At 45.9% G+C, this 21,131-nt stretch overlaps 1 protein-coding gene and 2 long non-coding RNA genes across 7 annotated transcripts in view; 1 reads left to right on the plus strand and 2 right to left on the minus strand.

Moving 5' to 3' along the window:
• The window catches only part of OSBPL3 (oxysterol binding protein like 3), a 99,097-nt gene extending 96,007 nt beyond the window's left edge, over positions 1-3,090 (plus strand). For all 5 annotated transcript variants that reach the window (XM_081883187.1, XM_081883186.1, XM_081883189.1 and 2 more), the window contains one exon: positions 945-3,090. In XM_081883187.1, the coding sequence (XP_081739313.1) occupies positions 945-1,041 (97 nt within the window). In that variant the 3' untranslated portion in view covers positions 1,042-3,090. The remainder of the gene's footprint in view (positions 1-944) is intronic.
• On the minus strand, positions 2,879-6,085 carry LOC309353826. Its single transcript, XR_014162031.1, has 2 exons — positions 4,723-6,085; positions 2,879-4,678 (listed from the first exon to the last, which is right to left on the minus strand). It is a non-coding gene; the product is annotated as an uncharacterized lncRNA (long non-coding RNA).
• Positions 6,086-6,307: 222 nt separating this feature from the next.
• On the minus strand, positions 6,308-21,127 carry LOC309353824. Its single transcript, XR_014162029.1, has 3 exons — positions 21,007-21,127; positions 19,285-19,375; positions 6,308-6,670 (listed from the first exon to the last, which is right to left on the minus strand). It is a non-coding gene; the product is annotated as an uncharacterized lncRNA (long non-coding RNA).
• Between the last annotated feature and the right edge of the window lie 4 nt (positions 21,128-21,131).

Below are 21,131 nucleotides of genomic sequence, written 5' to 3' on the forward strand. Positions count from 1 at the left end.
TGTCAAGACTGGCCCGTACGGGCAGGGGTACCTTTACCTTTACCTTATCATCAGCATATGGACGCGGGTGGCGTTGTGGGTTAAACCACAGAGCCTAGGACTTGCCGGTCAGAAGGTCGGCTGTTCGAATCCCTGCGACGGGGTGAGCTCCTGTTGCTCAGCCCATGCTCCTGCCAACCTTGCAGTTCAGAAGCAACTCAGAGTGCTAGATAAATAGGTACTGCTTCGGCGGGAAGGTAAACGGCATTTCCGTGCGCTGCTCTGGTTCGCCAGAAGCGGCTTAGTCATGCTGGCCACATGACCCTGAAGCTATACGCCGGCTCCCTTGGCCAGTAAAACGAGATGAGTGCCGCAACCCCAGAGTCAGTCACGACTGAACCTAATGGTCAGGGGTCCCTTTACCTTTACCTTATCATCAGCATATACAAACCTATACCTAATTTCAGTATTCCAGGTGAAGCATTGTATGTCTTAAATGCATTTGAGATATAGTGTGGGATCCAGTGAGATTAATAAATGGAAGCAGATGTGGCAAAGGTGTGCAGTGTGAAAGGTCCAATTGATCTGGAAGTGGATGGTTCTCTTGCTCTGGATAGGGTTACACTTGCAGCCGGTTCCCATGCTTCTGAAATCTCCGGTGGCAGCTGTGCCCAGGAGTTCAGTTTTGCCAATATAGCTTGATCTGCCAACTGCTACCACTTTTAGAGAAGCATAATTATTCATCATTAGCCACTGCTGAGTGTGTGAAATGTCAGACTCAGACCAGGGAAATACCAGTTAAAATCCTCACTCAACCTGAAGCTGGTTAGATGTCTAGTCTTACTTTGCAGGGTGGTTCTGAGGATTAAATGGGGTGTGGGAGGAGTATGACTGCCACACTGAGTGGCATAAAACATGCATGTTTCACAGGAGAATTAAAAAAAGCTCTGTTGATTGTTTGACAGGAAATCTGAAGATGACTCCTGGGTCAGCAATGGAACTTATCTAGAACTTAGAAAAAACCCTGGCTTTTCCAAGGTGGATAATGCTGTCTTATGGTGAAAAAACAAAAACAAACGAAAAGGACATTATAAGCTGCTGTTTCTCTGATTATAAGAATGGAAATGCTGCGTATCACCATAACCTTCTAGACTCCTGCTTGATTTAGATTTTTGACAAGCACATTTGTGTTATTCTGTTTGTCTTTTGCTATTTTGATAGTAACCATGATTTATTTGAATGTACAAAAAACTCTAATTTTCTTGACATATATATTTAATAAATGATGGTTGAATGTTATCTCTGAAAGGGGGGTGGGGTGGGGAGGAGAGAAGCTTTAACACTATTTTTTCCAAAGGATGATGCAAGTTCAGATTTAATGCCTTATTGAGTTCTGTGATAAACAGTATTGGCCAGGAACCTTCAGCCGCACTACAGTAACTGAATGGAGGCATCTGATCCCACCCCACAAGATGTCAGGAAGCTAACCAAAGCTGGAGTGAGTGTGTTTCTGTCTCTTGCCTGAGATTCCATCTCAGTTACTGATCTTTTTGGAATCTGTTTTTTTTTTTTTTGTGGTTTGGATTTGCTTTGTTTTTGAGCACATGGGCAGAGCAATGCATAAGACCACCAGTCGCGTTGGATGAGATGGAGCTGTTCCTTCACCCAGTTCTGCCTGGCTGTGCTGGGCACTGCTACCATGGAGCGGCTAGCTGCACCCACCTCAACTGTGGATAACGGAAGGCACTCCTGTGGAATCCCTGCTGGCAGTAGCTGCTATATATCCCCAAATCAGGAGTAGAGCTGCATAAGCTAAGGATCGCTTGGATCCTCAGCCAGTCCAGCCACCAGTTACTTGTGGAAATGGGCCCAATCTGGGCCTCTCTGCTGTACCAGCCTGGAGCTGGTATAATAAGGAAGCAACATGGTTGTTGACCCTACCCTAGCTGCCATCAGGCTCTGGGATGCAGCGGTCGGTCTTCAGTGCTCTGTTTAGCCCTTCCTTTGCTGCCTGCTGGCGGTCTGGATCGCTCCTGTTCTTTTTACTCCATTAGCTAACCTATTCCAAGAAAGTAGTACTAAGCGGTAGTAGCATTGATGGTTCTACTGCTTTACAAGCAAGCAAAAGGACGCAGACACTTAGGAACTTCTCTTATGCCTTGTTGACCTTTACGGAAGCTGGACCACCGCAGACTCCAGCAGGGCTCGCACAGTGGAAGTTCCAAGTGGAACGTGTCCCAGATTTGTACAGTTGGCGTATATGAATTGTGCTGTGTAGACTGAACTTTTGAGGCACGGTCCAACCAAAGTTAGCGATGGCTTAATTCATGTTAAAATTCAATAGAAAAGCTGTTAGTTGCGAGCAGCTACCTTTTCCCAGAAAGTACCATTTGGTTAAATGCAATTTAGTGGTACTCCTAAACAGAACTTGTGGGTAAAAAAAAATGACCAAATGGAAAAGAAACACGGTTTTCTTTGGGGCTGGCGATATCTTTACAGAGCATGGACTCTTTATTTCACGATTCTGGTTTGTTTTTAATAAAAATATCCTGCTAGACAATTTTTTTAAAAGCCCTCCTTTTTAACTATTTGCAAAGTAGCTAATTGTGGTTAAGAGACAGGTGTTTTCTGAAATAAGATTTCGGTATTTTCTACCTCTTCTGAGCAGCACATTTATTATCTTGTATTATTAAAAAAAACAACCATCTGCCTTAGATACAATGTATGGAATATATGATCTTCCTTTACCTGTTTAGTGTTTTAAGGTAAATATTTGTCTTGCACTAAAATGGTTATGTTTTTCCTATATCCTCTCTATATATTCTAATATCTCCATGAGCATCTTTAGCTTGTTGAAGAAGGAATCCAAAGTAGACAAAACAGCACTTTGGAATGTAGGTGGCAGTCTTGTTTGTTTTTCTTTTGTTAAATCACAGTTTTAATATAATATCATGCTAAACAGGAAACGTGTGTGCAGAAAATTAGAGTCTGAAACACATACTTCTATAAGCTTTCAGGTCCATTGCCTACAAACTGATGGGAGAGTGGTCCTGGATTACAGTGTTGAATGGTACTTTCTGTAAATTAGTAAAGCATTCTTTCCTCATCTTAGTATGTAGTACATGTCTTGCATCCAAGTGCTGTGAACAGAAGTAAAATACATCAATTTGAATATGCTTACGGAGCTTTTCCCTGTGTGAGCTGCCCCAAATCACTTATGGCAAAGGGAGCAGCTCCATACAAGCATTTTGTCCCACCTGGTTTAGAGCTGTTTCTTCTAATAAGCAAACAGGTTCAGGCAGGTTTTTTCCTGCATACTGTATAGCGCACAACTAGATCACAACTAATTTAGCTAGACACAAGATGCATGAGGATGAGTGTTCGCAACAGCACAAGCACACAACAATACAAAACTAAAGCTAACATAGTTAACCAGTTTGTTCTGCAGATGCACATTGATGGAGTGGCGAAATAGAAAACGTTAATGACCTTCTGAACTCTCCCATTTATATATGCCTAAGCAGTTTCAAGGGAAACCAAATTTTAGCAAAACTTCATAAACTCTCCAACTGAAGTGGGGGTGGCGAAAATCCCTCAGACATCAGTTAATAACTTTTCCATTCATTTATTTATAAGATCTTCCATTACAATAATATCATGTCTATCACTCAGCATAACAATTGCTTGCTGCCTCATTAAACACTCAGGTCTAACTAGGCACTATGTTCGCCCCATATTTGTGCCCTTAACTTCAATGGTGTTGTTGTTTTTTATACAAATTGGTAGTGTGGGGTGCAGGCTCTGAATTGGGACCTTAGCATGAAGGGTTCAAGGCTTTCCGCCATTGCCCCCTGCTTCAGTCCTGGTTAGGATCTGGGCGGTCCACCAGCGATGTACATTAAAAAAAAATGTTCTCATTCATTTCAGTGGAAGCTCTTTTTTTATAGGCAAGTTGCTGGTGTGGGCAGTTCAGATTAGGATTATGGAGAGCGAGGTAAATAAGGTTACCAGATTTTTTTCAGTGAATCCGGGGACACTTTTCAACTCCCTACTAACTAGATTGATTTTGTCAGGGGACTGATTTATAAATCCGGGGACTTTCCCCGGGAAATGGGGACATCTGGTAACCGGTAATGCCCCCCCTCCTATACTAGAGTCCCAATGTGAATTTGGGACCCTATATCAATATGGAGATAACATACCTAGTTTTTCATTCATATAAAGCAATGACAGTTATTCTAACTTTTCTTCCCTACGCCCTTGCATCCACATAGCAATTTACTTGCAGTGTCTCACTATTTGACAATGTCACACATTATATGTTTTTTGCACTGATTGAGATTTCTTGTAACTTGTAATTTTCTTTGGGACAATTCCTTCTTTAAAAATGTAATTATTTTCCAGACAAAGTTTGTTCCATTTTTGGACAGGTTCACTCTTTCATTTACAATCCATTTATTTGTATATCATCTCTGGCATAAATCATATTCTGTGCTTACAGTCAGTTAAGATTTGGGTATGTAATTTTGCCTTGCACTTTCAGAAATGTCACTGCTGCTTAGCTGCTGCTGTCCTTGGAAACGCTTGTTTCCTTTTGTCTTTTATTGCTTTGTACAGTTGAAATGCAGTTTTTAAAAAAACAAAACATTTAATGCAGCTTTTAAAGAAACAGATACAATCATTGTTCATGAGCCAAGAGCTTACCGTAATGCATGCATTAGTCAGTTAATGCTGGGATAGAACTCTAGGCTCCAATTCAAAAAGGAACATTGCTCTGTGCATTGCTCCAATTTTTGTTTGCTAGATTTTGTTTTGGTTTTTAAAAAGAAAGATTTGCACACCCTGTGGGTCACCATGTTCATTTTGCTGTTTTCTCGATTTCACATACATAGAACGGGTAACTGGAAGCATGATGAAACAGTCATATGGCCAGTTCATCACACACATTGCATCACTTATGACAGATATCTTAGCATAATTTCATCTGACTTTTATCACATTACCACAGGACCATGATTTCACCTTTTACACACATATCATCCAGTCTTCTGCAAAACCCATAGCTTTTCTTTTTCAAGGGAGGGCCAAGCCCATGAATGCATCAATTGAAATTAAGGGTTTAATCACGTATTTTTGTGATCTTTTAAATATTTCCCGCCTGATCACCTCTGATTCTCTTGAGTATATGCATATGGTAAGAGGAATTATCAGCCCACCTCACTAGAGCAAAACGTGGCAGGGAAATATGACAACGATCACCATCACCATAGTAATCCTGGATATTAGGCAGCTTGGTTTCCCAATATTTGGGGGAGGATGCTCAAGGATGGTGGAAGGGCATGCACACATCGCTTGGTGCTGTCTTAGCCCTTCGGATCCAGTTATGTAATTGGACTGGTCCCACTCCACTGAAATTTTGCATGTTCATATTATTACCTGCAATTACCACCTAAACAATTAGATTACTGTAATTCACTCTAAAGGTGTAATTAGGTGTAAACCTGCATGATTTACGTGCCACGAAAGAGGAAAGGAAACCTGGCTGGGACCTGGCTGCATATCCATACCAACTCATTCTATACATATCTGATATTATTTGAAGGTTTCTGTCAGGTACCTGACAACTGCACTCTGGCACTGGCAGGACTGTCTGTTCCCTTTCTGGTTTCAGCTGCTCTACACTGATTGGCAGCATTGGCACAGGAGGAACAGCAGATCAAGGAAAGTATTAGCAGCACTCTCTTCTGCTGTGGTCAGACCACACCTGGAATACTGTGTCCGATTCTGGGCACTGTAATTTAAGAAGCAATGAAGCACCAAACCAGTGGTGGAAGCTTCTGTTAGGGTGATAATTTTTTTTTATTAAGTTCTTTTCTGTTTTTGATACCACAAACTACCCTCTGGAAGCACCCTTAGTATCTTATCAATTAAATATACACCCAGATACTACTACTACTACTACTACTACTACTATTATTATTATTATTATTATTATTATTATTATTATTATTATTACCAGCACTATATTTATGTCCTACCTTTCTCCCATAACTGGGAATCACAAAAATTAAAACAAATACAAATGAAGCACACATATAGCTAAAAACATATTAAAGTTACAGGTAGGTAGCCGTGTTGGTCTGCCGTAGTCAAAACAAAACAAAACATTCCTTCCAGTAGCCCCTTAGAGACCAACTAAGTTTGTTATTGGTATGAGCTTTCGTGTGCATGCACAGAAAAAGTGTGCATGCACACGAAAGCTCATACCAATAACAAACTTAGTAGGTCTCTAAGGGGCTACTGGAATGATTTTTTGTTTTGCTTCAGCATATTAAAGGTTATGGTTAAAAAGCAATTAAACTGTGTTGAAACTGTATCCATTAAAATACAGACAGTGGGAGGAAGGGACACAGTACATCACACTATTAAGAGCCCTTTCCTTATATGCAGTCAATTCCCAAAAGAACGAGGAATAAAAGAGTCTTCACCTGCCAGTGAAAGGACATCAAGAAGGGAGCCAATCTAGCCTATCCAGGAAGGGTGTTCCAAAGCCTGGGAAATAACATACGTACAAGTATATGAGGTTGGATCCAAAGGGACTTTCTCTGCAAAATGTTTTCTGGGGCAGGACAAGTTGAAGCAACTATCCAGGGCCAGAATTACTGGTCGCTTGCTCCGGGCAGAACCACCACTTATGCCTTGCATCACTAAAGGAATGAGTTTAAAGATGATACAGATTTGGTTATGCAAATTTAGAAATAAGTACTATAATTTAATTAGAAAGTCAATACATCTTATAGTGGAGAAGACTGTGACCAGGTGAGCTATTTTGCTGTCCAGGTATTAATCGTTGATGAGCAACTTCAAGGTCTTCTCTACTCTCCTTTCCTGTGGTTCCTAAATCTATAAACCAGACTTGAATCTGACAGTCCTTCAAATAGAGGATTCCCTTTTGAGAAATAAGGCACCCTAGCGCCAGGATAAGACCATATCATTGGTAACCTTGTCTGGGGTGTGCTAACTGACCGTGGCTACAATCAGGTGGGGTACAATCTTGTATCCATCTATCCCCACTCTTATTTTTGAATTAAATTGTTCCACCCTTGTCATTATTTTGTCATGTTCATTCTATGCTTGGTTCAAATGTACCAAGCACAGAATCTCCTCAGTATGGGGCTGGTGCAGATTTGATATATTGGATGAGTAAAAGTTAGCTGCTTTTTCTACTGGTCTACATTTTTTTCTGTTCTCTGTTACCCTATAATACGTAAATACGGTATACAGAACAGTGGAAGTTGTTTTTGTTTGGGAAAAATATATGAGGGAATTTCTTGTATTCTCTAAACCAGTGTTTCCCAACCTTGTGCCTCCAGATGTTTTTGGCCTACAACTCCCATCATCCCTGACTAGCAAGACCAGTGGCAAGGGATGATGGGAATTGTAGGCCAAAAACAGCTGGAGGCACAAGGTTGGGAAACACTGCAGTCTAAACCATCTGAAGTAGTTGGAAGGAGAAAAATAACAGTTTAGGGTGCTGTGAAGAAGGTGGATTGGATGGTCTCTCTCCATACTGAAGGACTTTGGGAAATAAAGAAGGAAAATAAGCTAGCTTTCTGTTGTCAATAAAACATAATCAGTGTTACTGCATATCTTTTTTTACTTAAAGCAACTATTTTTTCACCTAAATCTAAGGACAATAAAGCTATCGCTCTTCTCTACTTTTCTCCCTATTTAGCTGCCACATTAATATATTTCCAAATTCTTTAATATTGTTTTGAATTTTTTCACAAAATCTTGTTAGACTCCTTGCAAAAAACAACAACAACAACAAAACCAACAACAATCCTGGCCTCCTTCAGCTCCTAATTCTGTAGAAACTAGGTGAAATTGTTACCATTTCAGAATCAGGCTGATCCTTTAACATTTTGGTTTTCAAGTTACTGTTCAGAAGTTACTCTGCTTCACATGAACGCTTGATTGCTACAAATATTTCATTGTTCAAATGATAAACTCATTTGGATTGGGAAGGTACTTACTTTAACCTGCTGATGGACTGTATCATTATACAATGGTTGTTTTCACTGTTGCAATATTATTGTCTTCCAGTTTTCTTTGTTTTTCTTTTTATACCATGAACTTGCTATAAAAGTTCTGGCTCATCTTACTGTGTAACTGTCAGGGTTTCTGGGAGAGAGGAGGAGATGACAGAGGAGACGGAGAGCGAGTGGGAGGAGGGGCAGAAGGATGAGGAAGAAGATGACGGAATTCTAAGGGAATCCACGAGTCTGAGCAGCGAGTCAGAGGATTCTCAAAAGGGGGTTACCTTAATCAAGCAAAAGGGAGGAGAAGGGAGAAGCGGAGAGGAGCCCAGTGGAAGACAGACGCAGCAAGAGGCGTCTCAGCTGGAACGGAGTAAAGGGGGTGGAGTCGTCAGCCTCTCGGAGGGAGCAGGATTAGGAGAGAACAGAGAAAGGGGGTTGGAGCAAGGTGTTCAGCCGGAAAGGGTGGAGAGCAGAACAAAGGGTGGTGTAGCGGTCGAAAGAAAGGTCAGGAGCAACGTACGCGCGCCAAGTTCAAACGTAGAGGCGCGCGGAAGTGGAGAGAGCTCAGGGGAGGAGCCCGGCCCCAAAGCCAGAAGGAGGGGGGAAGAGGCGGCAGAGGATTCAGCCTCAGGCGAGTCACGGAGAGAGGGAACCCAGGGGGGCAGGAAGACCCTGCGGAAAAGAAAGGAGAGGAAGAGGTGGTCTAGAGCCAGGCTATTAAGTTGGTGTGGAAGAGGGGAGGAGTCAGAGGGGACTTCAGCGGTCTAACGTGACAGACGTACGGCCACAATGCTGAACTGTATGAGAAGCAGAAATCTTCAATAAACTTTTCCTGTAAATAAACTGCAACGGAGTGAGGTCTCTTGTGAGCTGGGACCCATCCTGGGTGGCCGTGACAGTAAGTCCCCTCTCTGAAAGCAAAAAATTTTTTTTTTGCGAAGCTCACGAACGGGAGCAGCCATGAGCGCTGAGGAGCAGCTGGTTGCACTGCGGGATCAGGTTACCGCTCTCACATCGGCAGTCATTGCTTCGCAGAAGAAGAATGACGACTTGGAGAAGACGTGCCAGGATTTGCAGGCAAGGTGGGAACACGCGGACAGGGCGGGGGCCCCAGGATCCAGAGCGGAGGGCATTGCGCTTGGACGGCGGGGGGGTGCCCTGGTTCCGCATTTTAATGGCAACTTGCAAGACTATCCCAATTTCAGAGCGGACGTCGTGTATGCACTGCATTTACTCCGTCACGATTTTAAAGATGAGGAGGAGAAAGTGGGGTTCATTGTTTCGCACCTGCATGGGGAGGCCAGGGCTTGGCTACGCAATCTGTGGCGCGAAGATGGACCGGCCCGTCGCAATTCAACTGCGTTCATCAAAGCGATGGATTCTTGTTTTCAATCCTCTGTGGATGTGGACATTGCGCGCCGTCAAATGCACGGGCTGAGGCAGGGGAAAGCGACTGTGCGCCAATACCACTCTAAATTTTTTGCATTGCTCACCGCCTTAGATTGGCCAAAGGACAGTAAACCGGTCAGAGATCTTTTTTGGGAGGGATTGAGCCCCCCCATCAAGGATGAGATCGCTAGGGGGGACAGACCCCAGACCCTAGAAGACGTGGTGCAACGGGCTTTAGCTATTGGAATTCGACATGAGGGACGTCCGTGGCACGAGGAGGGCGGGCCCCAAGCGCGTGCGCAAGCGAGGACTCTCCCTTTTGTGCACAGGGATTTCAGCCGTGCGCACCCCTCGCCAATGGGGAAGGACAGCGAGGAGCCAATGGAGATTGGTGGTGCTAGGGCTCAGAAGCCATCCCAGAGCCCTGTCCCTGGTGCAGCCAAAGCGAAGCCTCCTAGAGGAACCAGGAAGTGTTACATCTGTGACAGTGCGCACCATATGGCGAAAGAGTGCCCCCAGAGGCTCCAGAAGCACACTGCGGCACTGGCAACTGTGACAGCAGAGGTGCAACCAGGGGAGCGACTTCAGGGAAACGACAGTGCCTGGCTGGAAGCAGAGCTCCTGGGGCTCAGCCAGGCGGATCTGTAGACAAGCCCCCAGCATCGCCGCAGAGCGTGGACCCTTTGCCTCCCAAACCGGCAGTTCTGCTCACAGCAACACTCCAGCTGCCTGATGGGAGACTCCTCGAGGTTCCAATAACGATCGATTCGGGAAGCAACGCCGACTTCGTGGGACTGCAGTTCGTTAAGCAGCACAACATGGCGCTCCTGCCTGCAACGACGCCTCTGAACGTGGTCACGGTAGACGGCAGGAAGTTGCTGGGGGGGCAAGTGGTGCAGCAAACCCCTCCCATGCTGATGCAGATTGGCAACCATCGAGAACTTATTAGTTTCAATGTCACCCACTTATCGGACACGCCCATCGTGTTAGGCATGAGTTGGCTGGAGAGGCACAGTCCCGCGGTTGCGTGGTATCAGCGGCAGATCACCTTTTGTTCATCGTATTGTGCTCAGCATTGCTTTCAGACCGATCAGGGAGGAGAAGCCGAGCAGCAGTTGCATCTGGGTATGGTGCAAACAGTGCCTCACAAGTACCAGGACTTCTTGGAGGTTTTCTGTGAGAAGGAAGCTGACAAGTTGCCGCCTCACAGACCTTACGACTGCGCGATTGATTTAGTGCCAGGGGCGCAACTGCCTGCTGCCAAGCTGTACTCCATGTCGGAGGACGAAATGCAAGAGCTTCGGGAGTTCATAGACCATAACCTCAAGCGCGGTTTCATCCAGGAATCTAAAGCAGCGGGAGGCAGCCCTGTTTTCTTTGTGAAGAAGAAAGACACGCCCCAAAAAAGGCTTATAGTGGATTACAGGTTCATAAACAGCTTGACTAAGCCCAAAGCTTTCCCCATGCCCAAGATTGACGACCTTTTAGCGACCGTCAGGAGGGGCAAGATTTTCACCAAGCTGGACCTACGTGGAGCTTACAATCTCATCCGCATCCGGAAAGGAGATGAGTGGAAGACCGCCATGTTCACCCCTCTGGGCACATACGAATACAGAGTCATGCCTTTCGGCCTCCAAAATGGCAGCCACGTTTTTCAAGCATTTATGCACCACGTGCTAGCAGGTCTCCTCTACAAAAAGTGTGTCTGCTTTCTCGACGATATCCTGATTTTCTCGGAATCGCCGGAGGATCACGATAAGGACGTGAGGGAGGTCCTGCAGAGGCTGAAGGAACACAGGCTGTACGCCAAGTTGGAAAAATGCCAGTTTGATGTCAGAGAGGTTGATTTCCTTGGCTACAAGTTGTCCGACGAGGGACTGGCCATGGACAGGGCTAAGGTTCAAGCGCTGTTGGACTGGAAAAGCCCTCGAAATCGGAAAGAGGTCCAGAGGTTCATCGGCTTTGCCAATTTTTACCGCAAGTTTATTAAAGGCTTTGCGAACGCGACGGCGGCTATCACTGACACCCTCAGTTCCAAGAAGAAGAAGTTCGTCTGGACCGAACAAGCGGAGCGGTCCTTCCGGACGCTTAAGGGTCTTTTCGCCTCCGAAGAGCAGCTGCTCCACGTGAATCCCGGCAGACCCATGCGGGTAGAGACCGATGCGTCAGACAGAGCGGTTGGGGCCGTTCTTTTGCAAGAGGATTCACAAGGCAACTGGAGACCGGGTGCGTTCTACTCCCGGAAGCTCAGCAAGACGGAGCGCAATTATACCATATGGGACAGGGAGTTGTTGGCCATTCATGCAGCTTTCAAAGCGTGGCGACACTTCTTGATAGGAGCCAAGCACACGGTGCAGGTCCGCACGGATCACAAGAACTTAGAGTATTGGCGGACGGCTAAGTTGCAGACCCAGCGACACATGCGCTGGGCGGAGTTCTTCGCGGACTTCGACTTCAAAATAGAATACATCCCAGGAGACTCCAATGTTATTGCAGACGCGCTATCCCGAAAGCCGCAATACTTGGAGGAAGCAGCTCCAATCGCAGCAAAGCACATTTTCGCACCGCAGGCGTGGACGTGCGCTACCATCGCAGTCGACCTGGACGCGGTGCGACGCGCGTTGCAAAGGGATCAGTTTGCACAGTCTAAGATGGAGGAACTACGCGGAGGGTCGCGAGACAACGATGAGTTTCAATTGCAAGATGGACTTTTGACTCGTAAGGGTGCCCTTTACGTGCCCACCGACGAGCTTCGAGCCAAGGTTCTGCAACAATTGCATGACGCCCCTAGTGCAGGCCATTTCGGCAAAGAGAAGACGATGGAGTTGGTGGCTAGAGACTTTTGGTGGCCCCAGATGAGAGGAGAGGTGGCGGACTACGTCGCCAGGTGTGATATCTGCCAGAGGTCCAAACCAGTGCACCAGAAGCAGGCGGGATTGCTAGAACCGCTGGAGACACCGCAGCAACCGTGGGAGAGGGTAGCGTTGGACTTTGTTACAGACCTGCCCAGCTCCAGAGGTAAGACGGCGGTGTTAGTGGTGGTGGACTTGTTCACCAAGATGGCGCACTTCATCCCTTGTGCCAAGGTGGCGACGGCAGAACAGACCGCAAAGCTCTTCATCGATCACGTCTTCAGAGTGCATGGACTTCCGCAGTCCGTCTTGTCCGACAGGGGGCGCCAGTTTGTTTCCACTTTCTGGCGAAAGCTTCTGGGCATCTTGCACGTCAAAATCAACCTGACATCGGCGAGGCATCCACAAACCAACGGTCAAGCGGAGAGGGTCAACGCGATCATGCAGCAGTACCTGCGGTGCTACGCCAACCAGCGACCTGCGGCGTGGGTGGACTATCTGCCGATGGCTGAATTCGCCTACAACAACACGAAACACGCATCCACCGGGGTGACGCCTTTCTTCGCGAACAATGGCCGTCATCCCAGGACCTTCCCGAGATTTGCGGCACCAGGAGGGGGGGGGCCTCAAGATGCCGACCAGTTTGCAGCGGAGTTGCAAGAGGTGCACGAGGAGCTGCGGAGACATTTGGAGCTGGCAAAACAGGCGTATAAGGTGCAGGCCGATAAGCACAGGAGGGCGGGAGAGGACATCCAGGTTGGGGACTGGGTGTGGTTAGCAGCCCACGCGATGCCGGCCAGGTCATTGGCCAAGAAGAAGTTAGGACACAGGCAGCTAGGGCCATATCAAGTTGAGGCTAAGATCAATCCGGTGGCTTTTCGTCTAGCCCTTCCGGAGGGTTCCAGGGTGCACCCGGTCTTTCATAGGTCGGTGCTCACTCCCTACAAAACCCCACACAGGTTTCAAGAGTCAGGAGCACCCCCAGAGCCACGTAGGAGGGCGCCTGAGAGGGGGGAATCGCCAAGACCAGAACCTCTTAACGAGGTCACAGAGATACTGGACTCGAGATGGGGGGAGGAGGGAGTTGAATATTTTCTCGCCAGGGAAGGCACTCCGGCCTCTGCCAATAGCTGGGTGCCGGGTTACGCGTTGGACGAACCCCTGTTGAAGGAGGAGTTCCATGCACTTTTTCCGCACAAGCCCATGCCCGAGGAGTATTTTGATGATTGGCTTTTCACGCCCACTTTGTCGGACAGCACGTTCGAGGGTTTCTCCTCGCCCGAGGGCCATACGCCCGAAACAAGCCCGACCAGGGATCCGAGACTGGGGGGGGAGGAGACAGGCCCTTGTTGGTGGGTGGATCAGCCAAGGGAGGCATGGAGTCAGAGATGGATGGTAGGTCCTTGGCAGGCAGCGCCAGGAGAAACAGTGATGGAGGAAGAGACTGTGATGTCTTTGGGTGGGGAACCCGAGTTCGAACACACATATACGGAGCTGCCAGAGGAGAACGTTGAAGTGGACAACCTGTATCCTGAACCGACCCCGGAAGAACCACGTTTTCCTCAACCTGCACCCGGCGAGCGGGAGGGGGGAAGGGGGGGCTTCGAGGGGGGGATGGATGTCAGGGTTTCTGGGAGAGAGGAGGAGATGACAGAGGAGACGGAGAGCGAGTGGGAGGAGGGGCAGAAGGATGAGGAAGAAGATGACGGAATTCTAAGGGAATCCACGAGTCTGAGCAGCGAGTCAGAGGATTCTCAAAAGGGGGTTACCTTAATCAAGCAAAAGGGAGGAGAAGGGAGAAGCGGAGAGGAGCCCAGTGGAAGACAGACGCAGCAAGAGGCGTCTCAGCTGGAACGGAGTAAAGGGGGTGGAGTCGTCAGCCTCTCGGAGGGAGCAGGATTAGGAGAGAACAGAGAAAGGGGGTTGGAGCAAGGTGTTCAGCCGGAAAGGGTGGAGAGCAGAACAAAGGGTGGTGTAGCGGTCGAAAGAAAGGTCAGGAGCAACGTACGCGCGCCAAGTTCAAACGTAGAGGCGCGCGGAAGTGGAGAGAGCTCAGGGGAGGAGCCCGGCCCCAAAGCCAGAAGGAGGGGGGAAGAGGCGGCAGAGGATTCAGCCTCAGGCGAGTCACGGAGAGAGGGAACCCAGGGGGGCAGGAAGACCCTGCGGAAAAGAAAGGAGAGGAAGAGGTGGTCTAGAGCCAGGCTATTAAGTTGGTGTGGAAGAGGGGAGGAGTCAGAGGGGACTTCAGCGGTCTAACGTGACAGACGTACGGCCACAATGCTGAACTGTATGAGAAGCAGAAATCTTCAATAAACTTTTCCTGTAAATAAACTGCAACGGAGTGAGGTCTCTTGTGAGCTGGGACCCATCCTGGGTGGCCGTGACAGTAACATATTATGTATTTGATCCCCTGTAACTAGTTTAGTTAGATGTTAATAAATTTTACATCTCAAATACCATCACACATCCTGGTGTTTTGTGTTGCAGTTTTTAAAATTCCATTGCAGTCTGCCTTCCAAGTAGACAGTTGGAAGCCTGATGAGTCATATTTATACTCGCCCCAGGATATCACCATTGTACATTTTGCCAGGCAAAAATCCTCAATGGTTTGCTGTAACATCTGCACACTCTCCAGATTAATGAGGCGAATGAAAGAACATGCCATAGAAATCCCATGCCACAGCACAGATAAAAAAAAATACAGATTTCATGGAGTGTAAGAATGCACACAGGCTTAATTAAGTTGGAAAGAAACCCTGAATATGACGCACACTAGAACTTGCTCAATCTGCAGGCCCAGGTAAGCAGGCCCTTCAAATGAGATACTTCTGTTCGTTTTATTCCTTAGATAAGCAACTCTGGGGAAATAGACGGCTATTAATGGAGCTTCTGGTCTGCTCAGTCTTCCCAGTCTCCATAGTCCAGAACAAATAGATCAACCTAAGACAGTGGTGGCAAACCTATAGCAATTGTGCCAGAGTGGGCACTCAGAGCCATCTGTGGGCATGTGCGCCATCGCCCCAGCAGACGAAGTGGCCAGCCGCTCCTCCCTCTCCCCCCCCCCAAGCCAGTGCTGGCAGAAAACGCTCACTAGAGTGTGTTCCGGCCACAGGGTCATTGGTGGATGTTGCATGCCCCCCACTTCTGTGAGCCAGAAAAGTTTCGCCCACAGTGGCATTGGGAGGAGTTGCATGTAAGCATCACCCTTGAGCCAGTGCCACCAACTGGACTCACACACTTCAGCCCCTACTGGGCTAGGCAAGCTGGGTAGCACTTCCAGAGACCACCTTCTGCACAGGAACAGGTCAAAGTGCTGTGGACTCACAGCTTAGAGGTGTGAGCACCGGATTCACTTCCACAAGAAGACAGTTGTCGCACAGCAGAGTATAGCAGAGCATAAACGACTCGGAGAGCAGTTCTGTAGAATATCTTCTTTATTCTATCTACAACTAGATAGTTGCTGAGTGGGCAGGCGCACGCTGGCTGCGTTGACGTGAGGGAATTCGGCGTTTCGAAGAGTGGTTAGTGATTTTCTGTATTCTTAAAAAAAAAAAAGCTGCAGAACGCTGTGCAATTCCTTCCCCCCTAGAAAGCTCAACAATTTTGGGCAATCTTCCCCCCCAAAAAGCCCTAACCCTAACCCATCTCCCCCCATTCTCTAAAATTTGAGTCCCCAAATTCTTAGTCTTGGACACGGGGGCATAAATTGCCGTGTTGGCACTTTGTGATAAATAAGTGGGTTTTGGGTTGCAGTTTGGGCACTCGGTCTCTAAAAGGTTCACCACCACTGACCTAAGATGACATCTAGTAGGCTCCTTGACAGATGGAAACCATTACAAACTGGCCAGGCCGCCACACCTAATTTTCACACTGCATGCAAAAATGTGCTTCTCTCATCTCTGTCCATCTTCTGTGCTTCCTGTGGTGATCTGGAATTCTATTTGTGCCCGAAGGATTGACCGTATTGAGCCAAAGCTCACATGGCACAGCTCTTGCTGGACAAAGTATTGTGGTACCAGCACCAAGAAAATTGCCTCAGTGATATAAAAAAATGTCTTCAGGATTACATTTAGCCACTCCCTACATCCTCCATTGCCCCACCTTCCTCCACTGCCAGTAGTTTACTGTGCAACAACTTTACCCTATGTCAGCCCCCAAATCGCCAAAATGGGCAATTTGAAGCACACAAGGATGGTCATGTGACTTGCAGCTCAGAGGTGTTTACTGAATCCTGAAACTTTTTTTGTGTTATTGGTTTTATCTGTATGATGCAAAAATTACTGGAAATGAGCTTTAAAAACAATGATCAAGGTGCTACCAGAAACCTTTTGTTTGTGCATGTGTTTTGTTTTATGAGAACCTCTGGGTTTAAAGTAACAAAAGATGGTGAACTTATTGCTAGTGGAAAGAGAACAGGTTTGCTATTTTGCTTGCTCTGCTGTCAGCTTGGCAGCAGCTTTGACATGCTGCCATATCCCAAAATAAAGTTGAGAGATCATGCTACTGTATTTCTCCCTATTCATTTCAAAACTGTGGGGTAATAAAATATCTGCCATTTATTTAGCCCTTTGACAGTGTTCAAAGAATTACATATACATTTTCTTGTAGTTTTTATAACAGCCATATCTTATTGTAGTTTTATAAGGACCATGTTAAGTATGTCTATATCACTTACATATCCAGCAGGTTCATCTGCAGCAAAGACTTCACCTGAATTGTACACTAAGCCACTGAATAATAGAGTTCAGGTCAGTGAAATAGAGGGAGAGACAAGCAACAGCCCAGCCCAGAACACTTTAAACACCCCATATGGCAGATGGCTCATCTAAGGCATGGGTAGGCAATCTAAGGCCTGTGGGCCGTATCTGGCCCAATCACCTTCTAAATCCAGCCCACGGATGGTCCGGGAATCAGCGTGTTTTTACATGAGTAGAATGTGTCCTTTTATTTAAAATGCATCTCTGGGTTATTTGTGGGGCATAGGAATTCGTTCATTCCCCCCCCAAAAAAAAATAGTCCAGCCACCCACAAGGTCTGAGGGACAGCGGACCGCCCCCCCTGCTGAAAAAGTTTGCTGACCCCTGATCTAAGGCCATCTAGCGAGCTCAAGGCAGAGGCCACGTTTGAACTAGGAGTTTGATGATTTATACTGTAGTCTCTTAGCCCCTTCACTACATCTGGTAAAAGAAACATAATTCCTATGGTTTGAAAAGAGAAGATCACTACCAAAAGCATTAAGCGATTAACCTGTGGAAGAGTGGTGCAAAATTCAGTTTTCAGAGAATTTCAGAATCCAAGTTTCCAGCACTAATAAGCTTTAAAACTGTTTGGGTGATGCTTGTTAAAATCTCCATAAGGGTGGCTGAATAAGATTTTTGGAGACGACGGTGGGGCATCAGAGGTTTGCATGGGTCATTCGCTTTCCCTCACCCCTGAGGGGAAAATACATTATGAAAACTGATATGTACCATACTGTAGGTAGCAAGGGGCATTAATTATAAAAAAGTAGCCAACTTTCATCCAAAAATGGATTCTATGGTCACATTAAATTACAGCAAGTGGACTGTAGCATTTAAAGGAAACTTCAAACTAGAGAAACATGACATCATTACAACACAATTCAATGGTAAAATAAGATGAATAAAGCTATTCAGTGTGCTAAAAATACGGCATCATGCTCTGAAATACCTAGGCAAGTGAAACATTATTGAGTTGGTGCTTAAAAGAATACAGGCAGGGCATTCAGGAAGGCATTCCAGGATCATAGTGCAGGCTCTCTTTCATACATTTGTGTGCTAAAGATGTTGGGCTGCCATATTTCAAAAAGTAAAAACCAGGACACCCCGAAAGTTGTTGAGCTTATTTTAGGGAGACCTCTAAATTGTTGAGCTTTTTTTCCCCCAGGCCAAAGAGCCACCTTTTGGACCCCCCCCCCTTGGATGTCATTTCTGCCTTTGAAGTCCCAATAATATCCTGGAGAATCCAGACATATGGCAGCCCTAAGAGATGAAACATGGAAAAGGGTCTTCTCTGCTGATCTTGGTGCACAAGCAGGTTGATATGGGAAGAAGCATTCCTTAAGAATTTGAGACCCAAGTCTTTAAGAATATTCCAGAAGCAGGCATAACCTATGAAGGGGCTGCAAATGCCAGATACTTTGCAGATTGCTTCCAGGTTGGCTTTGGCTTATGCTTGGCCTGCAGTGCTATTAAAATATTATAATTTTCGAATGCCCATACGTAGCCACTAGATGTCACCAGAAATCACTTAAAGTGTATTGCTTTTGTAGAAGAAATAAATGACCTTAAAATTATGCAGTTTTTGGTGGGGCAAGAGTCAAGTATATGGTATATCATTGGAGTGTATTCTATATTGAAAGTTAAAATTGAGCACCATGGCAGCCTTAAAGTAATTCAATCCCAAGCCAGTCTTCATTCACCTGAGTTACAAGCTCATTTGGGAATCATTACTAATGTTACAGAAACTCTGGCAGCAATCCTTAGATCAGCAGCTCCCAAGTTAGGGGTCAAGGTACACTAGTGAGTTGAGAGAGATCTGAAGGGTGCATTCAAATTTGAAACAACAATCTATGCCCTTTGGAAGAAGTGAGGAGACCTAGCCCAAGTAATAGAATCAGATTTCATTGGGGAGAAATTACTGGCTCCCACTTTCAGTGAAGACACAGATCCTTCAATGCAACATACTTGAGGTAGCATCTGGTCTGTAAAACTCCCTAGAAGAGCTTGCTGTTGTCCTGTTCCCCTGCCTTCAGAAGATAGGTCAAGCAGCTGCTGTTTGGCTTGGGCAATCCACTGATAGGCAAGGAGACCTCAGGAATCAGTGATCCCTGCTCTGCTCCTTATCTCCAGGGCATGAATATAAGCGCACTAGGATTCCTTATGCATCCCATGCTGCAGCTGACTGGAGTCAGGGAATCCCAGAAGCAACACCATTGCTCAGAAAGAAGAATCCCATGACTGCCTGGGAAAGTGGAGGAAAAAATCTTGGAAAGCAATGTGAACAAAGCTATCTTACAGTTGCAGGTGGGATGGCTGGTGGTGGTTCTAGGGACTGGTTGAGAAATTTTGAGCTGGATTCAGACAAACTCAATTCCTGTTTAATTTAAGAGGGCTTGTTAAATCATTACTTATTTGTTCCATTGATTCCAGTGGCATCCAAGTTTAATGGAACAAGCTATACATGACTTGGTAAGTCCCACTGATTTCAATGGAAGCGAAGCACAACTAACACAGGCTGGTTGCAACCAATATAAGCAAGGATAAAGTGAGAAATCAGTGAAAGCCAAATTGACAAATGGATTTTCAAGAGTGCAGCTCACTGGGGGCCTTTAGCTAGGTTGAAAAATATTCCTGGATTATTTGGGGTTGGTTTTTAATTGGGGTGGGGAGCTGGGAAAGGAAGCATGTTTGACATTCAACGTCATCTAAAGCAAATATTTATACTGAAGTCAAGTTACATGGTAACATAACATGCATGAAACAATGCTTTATCGGGTGGTTTTTTAAAAAATCTTTTTTATGACTAAGCCCTAAGGCAGCAAGTGTTGGAAAAATACAGATCCAGATGGTTCCTAATAAAACATGAATGAGGCCAGATGGCTCTTAACAAAGTACTGCTGAGGCAAATCTTTTAAGATATATCAGGGACTATTGTTCAAATTTTATTTGAAATTCACAAAAGTGAACAATCAAGAAATGAGAGATCAATTTATGTTTGATCCACATAACATGCAGGTGGTAACCACTTAGATTATAAAGGTGCAACTATATTATCTCTGTATTTGTATGCCCTGTGGTGTCTATTGCTCACAAGCACAATACTAATCCTGCAAAATAATTCCCTCATGAATGTGAGTTGTACAAAAATACAGATCTGTTCCAGGGTTGTTCCCTCTCACTTAAATAGTTCTTGTACAGAAAAAATGCTCCTGCGTTAAGTTTAAGCTGTGTACATCATTTCTGAAATTCTTTGGGGAGGGGTCCCTCTGTCTATACTATATACCCATAACTTTCTGCAAGGATTCCTACTTTTTGTATACATGAGCAAAAAAGGCCCATCTGTTGCAACAGTTGGTAGATATTACTTGGTTAAATTGGCCTCTTGGACTATGACACCTGGTGGCTGAAAGAAATAACTGACACAAAGTTCTGAATGTGTTCATGAGTAGATTTTGCAGCCAAGCAACCTCTCTACCAAATCTCCCATTACTGTATTATCATAGTCTATTGAAGTTATTTCTTTAGCTAAACCTTCCTGGAATGCTGAAACAACAGAACCCATTGGGTTGTATGTATCCAGTGCTTTTTTTTCTGGGGGGACGCATACCCCTAAAAATTTTGTGAATCTTTGTACTTGTGCCCATTTACTATATCCCCCCCCCTCTGAACTATAAAATGGTAATTTTCTGGAGTCGAAATGAGAGTACCCCTAAACATTTTTTAAGGGGGGAAAAGAGCACTGGTTGTACTGTATCTCTGAGGTGCAAGTAAGAAACATTCCTTGGGGGTGATTCCTTTACAAAGAAATGAATATCAAGAGGGTTTTGTTGTTTTTTCCTTCCAAACATTCGGGAAAAAGAAGGAAAATAATTCCAAGGGCGCTTGTGATTCAGGCATTTGAGATCTATCTCGCAGTCCCTTCAAATCCACCAGTCAAAATCCCCAACTATATTCAGTGGCAGCTAAGGCAGCACTGATTTCAACAGGACTTCCCCACGGACTGACCTAGGAAACCCCGCTGCCCAGGTGCGTGGCTGCGCGTGCGCAGTTGGTATGGCAATGCGTGAGCCCCAGGGCGACCGTTGGAACCAGACGTCCCTCCCCCGCCCGGCTACTAACGGGCTTTTAAC

The sequence above is a fragment of the Podarcis melisellensis genome, assembly GCF_964234715.1.
Source record: "Podarcis melisellensis genome assembly, chromosome: 12".
NCBI classification, from domain to species: Eukaryota; Metazoa; Chordata; class Lepidosauria; order Squamata; family Lacertidae; genus Podarcis; species Podarcis melisellensis.